The sequence below is a fragment of the Blennius ocellaris genome (genome assembly GCF_963422515.1).
Source record: "Blennius ocellaris genome assembly, chromosome: 22".
In the NCBI taxonomy this organism is placed as follows: Eukaryota; Metazoa; Chordata; class Actinopteri; order Blenniiformes; family Blenniidae; genus Blennius; species Blennius ocellaris.
In genome coordinates, this window is record NC_137671.1 from 2,418,354 (window position 1) to 2,430,627 (window position 12,274).

Genomic DNA, 12,274 nt, shown 5'->3' on the forward strand with positions numbered 1-12,274 from the left:
AGAGAGAGAGAGAGAGAGATTTTTCAGAATTTTGGCACAATATAACCCCATAGACCACAACGGTAGCGAACCTGCAAACTCCACAGAGGAAGGATTCCTTCGACCGTGTGTGTGTGTGTGTGTGTGTGTGTGTGTGTGTGTGTGTGTGTGTGTGTGTGTGTGTGCTACCTGTACACAGCCGTCCTCCTGTCCCAGCGCCACGGCTGACGGTTCCCTGCAGAGACAGCAGCACCGGATCCTGGAGGACTTCTCCTCGGACTGGAACAGAACCGAGCCGGTTCTACCATCACGCACCTGACACACACATACACACACACACACACACACACACACACACACACACACCCTTGTTATCCCCCAGCTTCACGGTGTGGCGTCGTCCCACGTCTCAGCGTCCCGCCGCTCACCTGCAGCCTGTTGCAGTTGTCGGCGGCAGACACGACGACCTCGTCGCCGTCGAAGACGACGTCGGAGTCTCTCTTCAGCCGGACCGCCGACGACGTGTGAACCTTCTTCGTCTCCCACAGCTGCACGACGAGGGATCGAAGTGTGTATTGATAACATGCTGCATGTAGATTACCGTATACTTCCTAATAGGTTCATCGCGGACACCAGCGGGCCACAACCTTGGTTTTTTTGGCGCCATGGATCAGTTTTAATGTCAGACAATATATTTCACGGACCGGCTTTAACGCGTGGCGGATAAATACAACTAATTTAAAACGAATGGCGGAGCAAAGTTTAGAATAAAATAAAATGACATTGACTGTTGTTTCTGCATTTTTGCACCCACTGCACCATTTGATCAAGTAGTGGGGTTTGTTTTTTTTCTTTACAAAAGGAGGGTGCTCGTCTATTAGGAACTGTACGGTAAATGGATTTCACTTGTGCAGTGTATTCTATAAATACATACACATATATATATATACACACACACACACACACACACACACACACACACACACACACACACACACACACACACACACACACACACACACACACACACACACACACACACACACACACACACACACACACACACACACACACACACACACACACACACACACACACACACACACACAGTGTCCTCACCCTGACGGTGTGGTCGTCGGAGCAGGACAGCAGTTGTGAGCCGTCCTGCGAGAAGTGAACACGTTGGACCCAGCTCAGGTGGCCGCTGCAGTCGGCCATCTTTTTATTGTCCTCCAGGTCCCACAGCTGGAGACACACACACACACACACACACACACACACACACACACCACACACACACACACACAACACACACACACACAGTGTGCACAGTCAAACCTCGGCTTGATTTCTAAATGAAACAAAGACACGTTTAAACAAATTTTATGTCAAAACTAACATGAGTAGAGATTGCTTTTTATTAAAGGCTCATATTATATAAAATCTACTTCCTAAAGAAGAAGTGACGCCCCCAGAAGAGAAGACAGTGTGTCCTCTCTCTCTCTCTCTGTTCCAGGTTTTAAAAAGTGTGTTGCTCCAAGCAGCCAATCAGAAATCAAACCCCACACAGTGTCATCGGGGGTTTAGCCAATCACAATCAAGGTAGGCTCCTCCCCCTTTGACTCCTCCCACAATCAGGCAGCTCTGCTCTGGCACATGGCGCCACGAGAGGAAGTGCTTCCTCCTCTCCCATATATGGGCGTGTGTGTGGTGGGCGGAGCCAGTCCAGCTCACACAGACACAGCAGATTCTGAATGCAGCTCCTAGGATCCGATATTCTAATGGAGGAGAATCAAGGAGGAGCTGGAAACCTTGAAGTTTAGGTTTTAATAGAGAAGGATGAAATAAAACAGTGAACACGTGAAGAAGTAATCAGAGTAAATAAAAGTGACGGAGACGCTTCACCTCCACTGCGTAGTTGGAGAAGGCGATGGCGAGCAGGTTGGAGGAGGACAGACGTCACAGTGCTGCACCGAGCTCAGACGGTTGGTCCTGATCTCCAGGAGGAGGTCTGAGGAGTCCACGTCAAACACCTGGAGCACACACACACACACGTCAAACACCTGGAGCACACACACACAGACGTCAAACACCTGGAGCACACACACACACACGTCAAACACCTGGAGCACACACACACACACGTCAAACACCTGGAGACACACACACACACACGTCAAACACCTGGAGCACACACACACACACGTCAAACACCTGGAGCACACACACACACACGTCAAACACCTGGAGCACACACACACACACACACACACACACACACACGTCAAACACCTGGAGCACACACACACACACACACGTCAAACACCTGGAGCACACACACACACACACACACACACACACACACACACACACACACACACACACACACACACACACACACACACACACACACACACACACACTGACACACACACACACACACACACACACACACACACACACACACACACACACACACACACACACACACACACACACACACACACACACCAGAGCAGCGTTCCTGGCAGCACAGACGAGTTTCTTCCCGTCGTTGGTCCAGCTGCTGCACTTCACCAGGACGTCTTCCTCCGCTGTCCTTGAACTCGTCTCTCACGTTGATCGTCTTCCACTCGTTAGCCGACGACACCTGAAACAGCTGCAAACACACAAAACACAGACAAGCTAGCTTAGAAGGTTAAAACCACTAAAACCACTAAAAGATTCAAAGTCGCTCGTCGGAGAGGAACGGTTGCTGAGCTGCCGTCTTTGTTTTTCAGGATAACTTCTGCCGGAGCTCGTCCGTGATTGGACGTTGAGTGGCGATACCTTGACGGTGCCGTCATTGGAGGACGTGGACAGGAAGCTGTCGTCGGGGGAGAAGCAGCAGTGGTTGACCGGCTCAAAGTGACCGAACATGGTGTTCTGAGAGGACGGCTTGTTCAGGTTCCACAACTTCAGGGACACAAAGACAAGACAGGTCAGAGGTCATCAAGCACGTCCACTGAAGCCCCCTGCAGGTCAACATGGGTCATAAACGTCCACTGGAGCCCCCTGCAGGTCAACATGGGTCATATATGTCCACTGGACTGATTAGCATTAGCATGCTGTCCCCAGCTGGATTACGCTAACGGTTCAGTGGGTCATATATGTCCACTGGAGCCCCCTGCAGGTCAACAAGGGTCATAAAGGTCCACTGGACTGATTAGCATTAGCATTCTGTTCCTGGCTGGATTAGGCTAACAGTACCCGTTTAGCTTAGCTGCAGTGAGCCGTATCTGGCTAACTTGTGCTAATGCTAACTGTTCAGTACCTTGATGCCATTAAACTATGCGATTGTTCCGAAAATCAACGTTCCGGCTGTTAACCAATCCGATTTCAACCAACCACAGAAAGCTGTGAAAGGTTGTGAAGGCTGTGCTGTCCAGCGATTGGCTGCCGGGGGCAGTGGGCGTGGCCTGGCTCACACAGGCCGACTCCAGTTAAATCGGGTTCATCGCGGGACTTCGCGGGTATTTTTTTTTTTTTGCACACGCGCGTTTTGGCCCGGACTCGCGCTCAGCACCTTGACGTTGAGGATCTTGTCGTTGGAGCACGTGGCCAGCAGGAGGCGCCGCGCGGTGTTGGTGAACTGGCAGTGGTTGACCTGCTCCTCGTGCTCCTCCTCGAAGACCCTGAGCAGCATGGCGCGCTCCACGTTCCACACCTGGAGACCACGTCAGCACTGGGTCAGGGTCGCCCGACTCTCCGGGGGGGGAGGGGGGGGGAGGGGGGGGGGGGCGAGTACCAACCTTGACCTTCCGGTCGCTGGAGCAGGTGGCGAGGAGTCGGTCGTCCGGGGAAAAGGCGCAGCACAGAACTTCGTCGTCGTGGGCCTGGATCTCCGTCAGCTTCTCGCCCGACGTGCTCTTGAACACCTGACGGGGACAAACGTAGGTCCGTGAGCCGACGCCATTCGCACGGAGACGCACGGGCGGCGGGAGGCGAGCACCTTGAGGGTCTTGCTGGCGCCGCAGGAGGCCATCTTGGTCCCGTCGTGCGAGAAGCAGGCGGCGTAGACGGAGCCCTGGTGAGGGTGGAGCACCAGGCGACACAGGCTCTCCACGCTGCTCTCATTCCTGCAGGCACACGTCCCAGAAAGACAAACAAAAACAAAACAAAAAACGCACAGAGACTCTTCAGTGAGGAGGAAACACGGCGTCCTGCAGCTCAACATGGAGAGACGCCACACAGAAACACTGTTATAATAATACTCGAAACACTCGACAGGATTGGTGGAGGCCAACTTGACAACACACGTGATCGGACACGTCGATAAACACCGACTGAGCTGCGATGAATCACCTTTACAAGCTCTGTGTAAATAGAGCAGCAGCGATGGAGGGGTTAATAAACGTTTGTGTAGCTTGTAAAGCGGAATGTGTAGTTGTTGTACCTGTAGACTTCTTTCCTCTCCACACTTCTTACAACCTCAGGACAAAACCCCTCGCTGCTGATTGGCCGTGAAAACAAGGTGCGACTTCCCATCGACACAGGAGCCATTGGTATAATGGGAATTAACAAGTTGTCGTAGATTCATGCATGTTTGTGTTGTTCGCTGCTTGACGCCTGCCGGGCCTCGAGTCGTTGCACCTTGTACTTATAGAAGATATTTAACGGCGCCGCTCTGAGACGTCTTCAAGGTCTCTGGAGGAATATCTTATCTTATAGCGTTCCTCCCTTCTCAGCTCACATAGAAGCATACTTACACACACACACACACACACACACACACACACACACACACCAGTGTTAACCTGCTTCGTTGTATCATGGAATGAGAAAGTAACCGCCTACTTCAACGTTGGGAATAAAAGCGGGCAGCAGAGGGAAGAACATCGCAGATCGATGAAGGAGCTGTCAGGTGACTTCACTCTCTGCCCTTGAGCAAGAATCTTGATTGTTGTGACTATTATGGCTCTCGATACTGGGGGTTTGTCTCTTTTCTCTCATTCTAGCAGGTTTTTCGCCCGACATAACTTGGTCCTTCGAGCCGGATTTACTGCAACAATCGGCTTTAATCTGCGACGTGTAAAACCGGATCGGTGCTCCTGTGATCAAGAGGTCGTGACTTGTACAAGCGCGGCGTCGTAAGTTGTGGCGAGAGAAGAATTCTACAGGTACGACGAGCGCAAATCCACACTTCCCACCGATAAAGTGAAAGCGAAGCGGGTGGGGGGGGGGGGGGGGGGGGCGTACGTCAGGTGGAAGTAGAGCTTCCCGAGCCGTGCGGCGTCCTGCGCCTGGCGCCGGGCCTGGGCGTACACCTGGGAGGCGTGCGGCTGCGCCAGCGCCAGCTGCACCACGTCGGGGAACGGCCGCTGCTCCAGCCGGTGGCCGTTCAGAGACAGGAACTCCTGGAACTGACTGCGCACCTGGCTGTTCTGGGGGGGGGGGGGGGGGTGGGGGGGGCAAAACACGGAAAAACGTGAATAAATAAATACATCATAATCAAATAACGTCCTTTTTTTAATGCATTTTCACATTTGTGCATTTCGATATTTCCAAATACATGTTTATTGAATGACTTGCTTGCATTGATACATTTTTTTTTATTTTATATTTAGTCATTTCTCGGTTTTAAGTGTTTATACTTAATCGTTCCAAAGTTTGTTGACGCACGTTTGATTTATTTCATATTTCTTTATTTTCACCTTTATTAATTTGTTTGTTTAACAAGTTTCCGTTTACACATTCCTACTTTTATTCACTCAAAATGTACTTTATTTACACATTTTTGAACGCCATAATTACTGAAAACCTTCATGAATTTATTAAGTGATTACAACAAATATAGTTTAGTTTTTTTTATTAATCTAGTTCTACATTTAAATTTAAGCCAATTACATTTATTCATTCTGTGTTCTTTCCCCATTGATTCAGTAATATAGTGACACATTTATTCATTTATCACATCCATATATGCCATTTCCCATGTTAAATATATTCCTCACTCACACACTATTAACAGTTATTCATTTTTGTTTCTGTATCACACCACTCGAATAGACGTGGAATTAAATAGTACATAAATCAATAATTGTGGAAATCTGTAAATAAAATACATTTGGTCACTATAACTTCTTTTGCATTTTTACACGTTTAAGCTTTTTTGTCATTTTGTGTTAAATAAACTTTGGAATCTCTGAGGGACAGAAAAAGTAATCTGATATCAACAATCAGTCAGGTTGAAGACAAACGGTGAAACTTATTATATTAAAATGTCCTAAGATACACGTGAAGAAGTTAATGGTTGCTTAAAGATTGAATAACAGTGAAATGATGGCGTGAGAAGCTGTGATTGGTGGATTTCTCCGAGTGCCGACCTCTTTGTCCAGAATGTGTCCGAACTCCACGTAGTCGTTGATGAGGTGAGCCGGACCCATAATCCGAGATTTAATACTGACCCAGTCCAGAGAGAACAGCAGGGAGTACAGCTCCTACACACACACACACACACACACACACACACACACACACACACACACACACACACACACACACACACACACACACACACACACACACACACACACACACACACGTTTCATGCCTTGCCTATGGACACATCAACATCCTGTACAATGTGAAATTAGCCTGAAGGCGGCTAGCTCCGTTAGCTGTGACGGCTGTTATTTTCAACTTAATTATTTTTGTACTAAATTGATTATATTTTCCATTATTTATGATAAAAGTCAGACATTTTTTTAAACTAAAATCCTCGTTTTCCCGAAACGTTTAATCGCTATGCTATCTCTGCGCTATCACTGTGCTATCGCTATGCTATCTCTGTGCTATCACTATGCTATCTCTATGCTATTGCTGTGGTATTTCTATGCTAGCACTGTGCTATTGCTGTCCTATTTCTATGCTATCGCTATGTTATCTCTGCGCTATCACTGTGCTAGCGCGATGCTATCTCTGTGCAATCACTATGCTATCTCTATGCTATCGCTGTGGTATTTCTATGCTAGCACTGTGCTATCGCTGTCCTATTTCTATGCTATCTCTGCGCTATCGCTATGCTATCACTGTGCGATCCCTTTGCTATCACTGTGCTATCGCTATGCTATCGCCATGACCGACCGTTCCTGCAGCCAATCAAGAGTCAAGGGTCAGAACGAGCTCCAGGTTTGTTCTATTTCCTTAATAACTTTAAAGAGTTGATTTGAAGTCAGTTTCAGGGAGACGGGACACACGAGGACACCAGGTGAACACTCCTTTGAGTGAACATCAATTAGCCACCCTCATTTCTCTGGTACAGCTGCAACTGGAGCAGAGCGACCGGGAGCTAGCGAGGCGGCGCCGCTACCTGGGAGAGGCTGGCTTTGGCCATGTGGTACGTTAAGAAGCGGATCCAGTAGAGACACTCCTCGTCTCCTGAGGTGGGCGGAGCTTCTCCGTAATGCTGCTGGTACTGACGGACCACCTTAGTGTGGAGAGCCTGAAGCACACACACACACACACACACGCACACACAGTCAGTCAGTGACGAAGGGTCCGGGGTTCGGGGCAGGTCTGGTGAGGACTCGCCTCCAGCTGGTTCCGGTTCTGCTCCACCAGGAAGTCCAGCTGCAGGTCGTGAAGGTAGTACAGCGACGGTTTGTTGTTGCTGTCCACGAACAGCAGAGACTTGTTGACAAACTCGTGGAGGATGTCCTCCACGTCCTCCGGCTCCAGATCCCACAGCACCGCGAGAACCTGCAGTAGACGACCACCAGAACTCCTCATCCATCCTCCCATCTTCATCCTCAGCCTCCATTCAAGGACGGTCGGGGGGGGGTGGTCTGACCTGAGCTGGGACCTTGATGTCCTTCTCCAGCACCGTCAGGTCTTTGTAGAGCTCTCGGTGCTCCTCGGGCAGAACCTCGATGCTCGCCGCCATGGCCTGGTCCAGGGCGTCGTAGTCGTACGACGACGACTTCCTGATGCGCTTGAACTGCTTCTGCCGCAGCTGCCGGAGGTAGAACCTCCAGCGGTCCGGCTTGTCCTTCAGCAGGGCGCCGATCAGGGACACCACCAGAGGAGAGCCTGAGGAGGAGGAGGAGGAGGAGGAGGGAGGATCATTAGCAGCAGGACTTCAGAAGGACGTCCTTCAGAAGGAGTGTGTGCAGTGGAGGGTTGTACCTTTACACTCCTGGACGATGCAGCGAGCCTCGTCAGGCAGAGCGTGCGGCTTCATGTTGGTGTACAACGCCAGAACCTCCAGCCCTTTGCTCTCCTCCAGGCCGCTCTGCATCTCCACCTGGAACCTGGCTCCTGGAAACAAGTTGACAGCCCAACACTCCGACAGTCAAGAGACGAATCAGGAAATAAACCCTTCATTGGGGAAATTTGAGTTGGATGATTAATGACTGCTGGTCCAGTATTCATGACGGTTTTACAGAGTGCCTGTAAAAGAAAACGTGGGAGAATTGGACGTGGGTAGAAGTTTCAGCCTTCCAGTTTGTAAAGGAAGGAAGATGCCGGAAGCTGAGGAACGCACCGCTGACGGAGTCGGTCAGGCTTCGGTTCCTGGTGGTGAGAAGAACCCGACAGTGGATATCGAAGACTTTCAGCACCCAGCTGTCCCAGATGTCGTCCAGGATCAGCAGAGACCTACCGACAGGACGGACAGGGACACTTTCTAGAACCTCCCCTCCAACACGGTTGTTGCGGGCTATAATCTGGGGTCACGACGAGGGATTACCTGGGGTACCGGCGCAGCATGATGAAGCGGAGCCGCTCCTTGGCCTCGTCCAGAGAGTTGGGGGTCCGGTGGAGGGACTGAGGGTCCAGACTCTGCTCCAGACGGAAGCACAGGGTCTGGATCCGGACCAGCAGGTCCGGTTTGTCCAGCTGACCGATGGAGAGCCAGTGGACGCCGCCGGGGAAGCAGTCTGACGTCAGAAACACAAAAACCGTCCTCTCATACTTTAACCTTCTCATGTCGGATTCTTTTCTTTTTTCATCAATTATCGTTCATTCATTTGGAATCAAGTACTAATTTGGAAAATAATCGGTTCTATTCTGGAGAATGGTGCAGAGAACATTCGAGATATATTTGAGTTTCACTCAGAAAACGATCCATTAGTTTGAGGAAGATTCGTGAAAATGACGCCAGAAGGTCATGAATAATTCTGACGAAGCGACAGAATTCTGTCACAAAAATTGAGAATCAATCCCAAGAAAAGGAGCTTCGGCTCTCCTGATCCACAGGTTGTTGACAAGGTGAACGCGATTCTGACCCGTGATGAGTCCGGAGTGTCTCACGGCCTCGGCAGCCAGCACCGACTTCCCCGAGCCGGCCATGCCGAACACGGCCACCCAGCCCGGGTCCTTCTCCAGCCGGTGGAGCTTCTCCCGGACCCGGTTCACCAGCTCCGGCCTGCTGACGAACACCACCGGCCGCTGAGGGACGCCGCCTTCGCTCAGGACGGCCTGCACTGTGGACGCAGGAGCCGGAGGGTCACACACACACAGATACACACACACACACACACACACACTCACACTCACCATCAGCAGCGTTCTCCTTGGGCATGTCGTCCTCCAGCAGCTTGGCCAGGTCGGGGTACTCCTCTCGGACCAGGGCGTTGTAGAAGGAGACGTAGGCCCGGTTGTCCTTCCCCAGCAGCAGCTCCAGCAGCGCCACCGCCTGGCGCTTCCTGGTTGGCTGCGCGGCCCAAAAACACACTTTTAGTTTAGTGCCGGGGCGTCAAACTCATTTCAGTCGAGGGGCCACATCAACCTGACCTGACCTCTGGAGGGCCGAACAAGTCGAACGTCACATATTAAACTGCAGATACGGACAAATGTTAAAGTCTTTCCTTCTTTTGATCTGTAACTGGAAGAATTTGCCGGTCTATTTTGAAATATACATATTAAAGGAAATCAGATATTATTATATTTGCAAAAAAAACCCACAAAAAAACCTGTATCCGGATATCGTATTTTTATTCAGGATTAAAACAATTTGTCATCATCTGGAAATGTCTAAAGCAGTGTTTTTCAACCACGGTGCCGCGGCACACTGGTGTTTCCGCGAGATCTCGTCAGGTGTGCCGTGGGAAATTATCCAATTTCACATTTTTTCAAAAAAAAAAAACATTTACTCTCACAGCCGCAGTGTGTTGCAGAGTAATCATGTATAAATACTCTTCACCACTAGAGGGCAGCACAGACCTTTGCCGGTGAAATGTAAACTGACAGACATCAGTGTGGTTCATCTCCACCTCCTGCTACCATCTTGTATCAAAGTACTGTGTCAGTGACAGTGATGGAGAAGTTTTTGAAAAGGAAGAATGTGAACCAGGATCTCAGCTCTTCATCCATCAGGTCCAGGTTTCACACTGACGGAGTATAAATTAAAAAAAGAAATTGGGAAATACTTTTTTTCTGTATTTATTTGATTCCTGTTGATAAAGCATTGATAAGAACGACTTTATATTGTTAACAGAGGCTACAGAGTTTCACATTTTAACATTTTCGGGTGGTGGTGGTGTGACTCCAGATTTTTCCAAAGAAAAAAGTGTCTTGGCTCAAAAAAGGTTGAAAAACACTGGTCTAAAGTATCATTTCACATAAATTGGACTCATTGTTTTATTGTGAAAGGTGTAGTGTCATGTGACCTCCGCAGATGCATTAATCTTGGTAATTGCGGTTTCGAATGTCATTTTTGCCAATCTAGTGTTTTTAGATCAGCCTCTGTCAGTTTTCATATTTATACTTTAAAAAAAAGATCACATGGCGGCCGGATCAGATCCTCTGGACCCCGGGCCGCATGTTTGACACCCCTGGTTTAGTGGTTTTTCCCCCGGGCCACTCCCACCTGAGCCCGGACGGCGTCCTCCTCGTCCCCGGTCAGCACGCCGTCGCTGACCAGGTGGTCCAGCAGGTAGCCGGGCTTCACGTCCTCCTCCAGCCGGCGCCGGAGGCGCAGCAGGCTGCTCCTCGCCCTCTCGTCCAGGACCATCTCCTGGCAGAGTCCTGGAGGTTCACGCAAACACGGGCCGGGTCAAGACCACCAGCATAAACTCTCATACACACAAATTTAATTCTGTAAAATTACACCAGACGTACCAATTAAATACCTTGTTGAATGCACCACAGTCAAAAACTTACACTATTGTCAAACATTTATAAAATGAAATAATTAAATCTAAATTAAGAGCAACAGTCATAAATACATCATATATGCTTAAATACACTAATAAAATTAAATGTACATCTAAGAATAAAAACACAACAGGAATACTGATTCCTATATTATACTATTATATTACACATATATATATATAGTTAAATGCGCAGAATATATATATATAAAAACACTAAGATTGTCGACAGTCCAAAAAAACAACAACGTTGCTGAAACAAATACGAAAATAAAACCAACATGTCTATAAAAATATCCGAATTATTCAAACGCACCATCAGGTTAAATATTGAAAACACTGCAATAACAGCAAAAATATATTCCTTCATAGAGATACACTATAATAAATGTACAGATTTAAAAATAACACCAGCATACAAACCAACGCATCTATATTAAAATACCAAGCAGGGACTAAATCTGTGTAGCAATTAAACCCACCGACTGTAAACATTGATTTCCCATAATCTATTTCCGAGAGGGAAATACTACTTTATTAATCCCAGATGTAAAGAAGTACAGTACTCTAATTACAAAACAATAAAGTATTTCTATTCTCTTCTGCAGAGAGAAACAGGAAGGTCTTGAATGAAAATGAAAGTAAAGATCATCATCTGACCATCAAGGTTCACTGAGAGGTTAAAGTTCACGCAGTTTCAAGAGAACTGAGATGAAGTGGTGAACAGTTCATGCAGTTCTGCGTGTCCATGAATGAGACATTAAATACACTGACGTTAAGGTTTAATGTTTGTTCGCTTCAGATTCCCCAGGTGGAAATAATAAAGTCGGATTTTATCTTATTTCAATGAATGAGTCGGTAAATATACAGAAACGCCGCTGTCTGTCGTCCTGCTTGATCCCGACGAAAGACATATTAAAATATTAAATAAACAGAGAATTGTGTTTCATGAATGTTAGAAGCTGTTTCACTCATTCCATTTCTTGTCCAGACAAGTTTTCCCTTTGACACAAAACACAAAGAAAAGTCCGCAGCGGCAGCGACTTACGGGAATCCTCCGAGCCTCCAGCCGCGAGTTTAAAGTTCCTCTCCCGGGACGTTTAATTCACGGAGCGAAAAGAGGCAGGAATGAGTGAAACGATGGTTTGTGTTGTTTTCTT

The 12,274-nt window shown here is 48.3% G+C and overlaps 1 protein-coding gene across 1 annotated transcript in view; it reads right to left on the minus strand.

Moving 5' to 3' along the window:
• apaf1 (apoptotic peptidase activating factor 1) overlaps positions 1 to 12,274 on the minus strand; it is a 27,060-nt gene extending 14,786 nt beyond the window's left edge. Inside the window, 23 exon segments of the mRNA XM_080517901.1 lie at positions 169 to 294; positions 408 to 527; positions 1,099 to 1,224; positions 1,885 to 1,928; positions 1,931 to 2,012; positions 2,491 to 2,574; positions 2,576 to 2,638; positions 2,809 to 2,934; positions 3,545 to 3,685; positions 3,771 to 3,896; positions 3,971 to 4,097; positions 5,218 to 5,402; positions 6,345 to 6,458; positions 7,331 to 7,462; positions 7,552 to 7,719; positions 7,811 to 8,049; positions 8,146 to 8,277; positions 8,504 to 8,616; positions 8,708 to 8,897; positions 9,246 to 9,443; positions 9,517 to 9,673; positions 10,829 to 10,986; positions 12,163 to 12,274. Coding sequence (XP_080374027.1) covers positions 169 to 294; positions 408 to 527; positions 1,099 to 1,224; positions 1,885 to 1,928; positions 1,931 to 2,012; positions 2,491 to 2,574; positions 2,576 to 2,638; positions 2,809 to 2,934; positions 3,545 to 3,685; positions 3,771 to 3,896; positions 3,971 to 4,097; positions 5,218 to 5,402; positions 6,345 to 6,458; positions 7,331 to 7,462; positions 7,552 to 7,719; positions 7,811 to 8,049; positions 8,146 to 8,277; positions 8,504 to 8,616; positions 8,708 to 8,897; positions 9,246 to 9,443; positions 9,517 to 9,673; positions 10,829 to 10,972 — 2,937 coding nt within the window. The 5' untranslated portion in view covers positions 10,973 to 10,986; positions 12,163 to 12,274.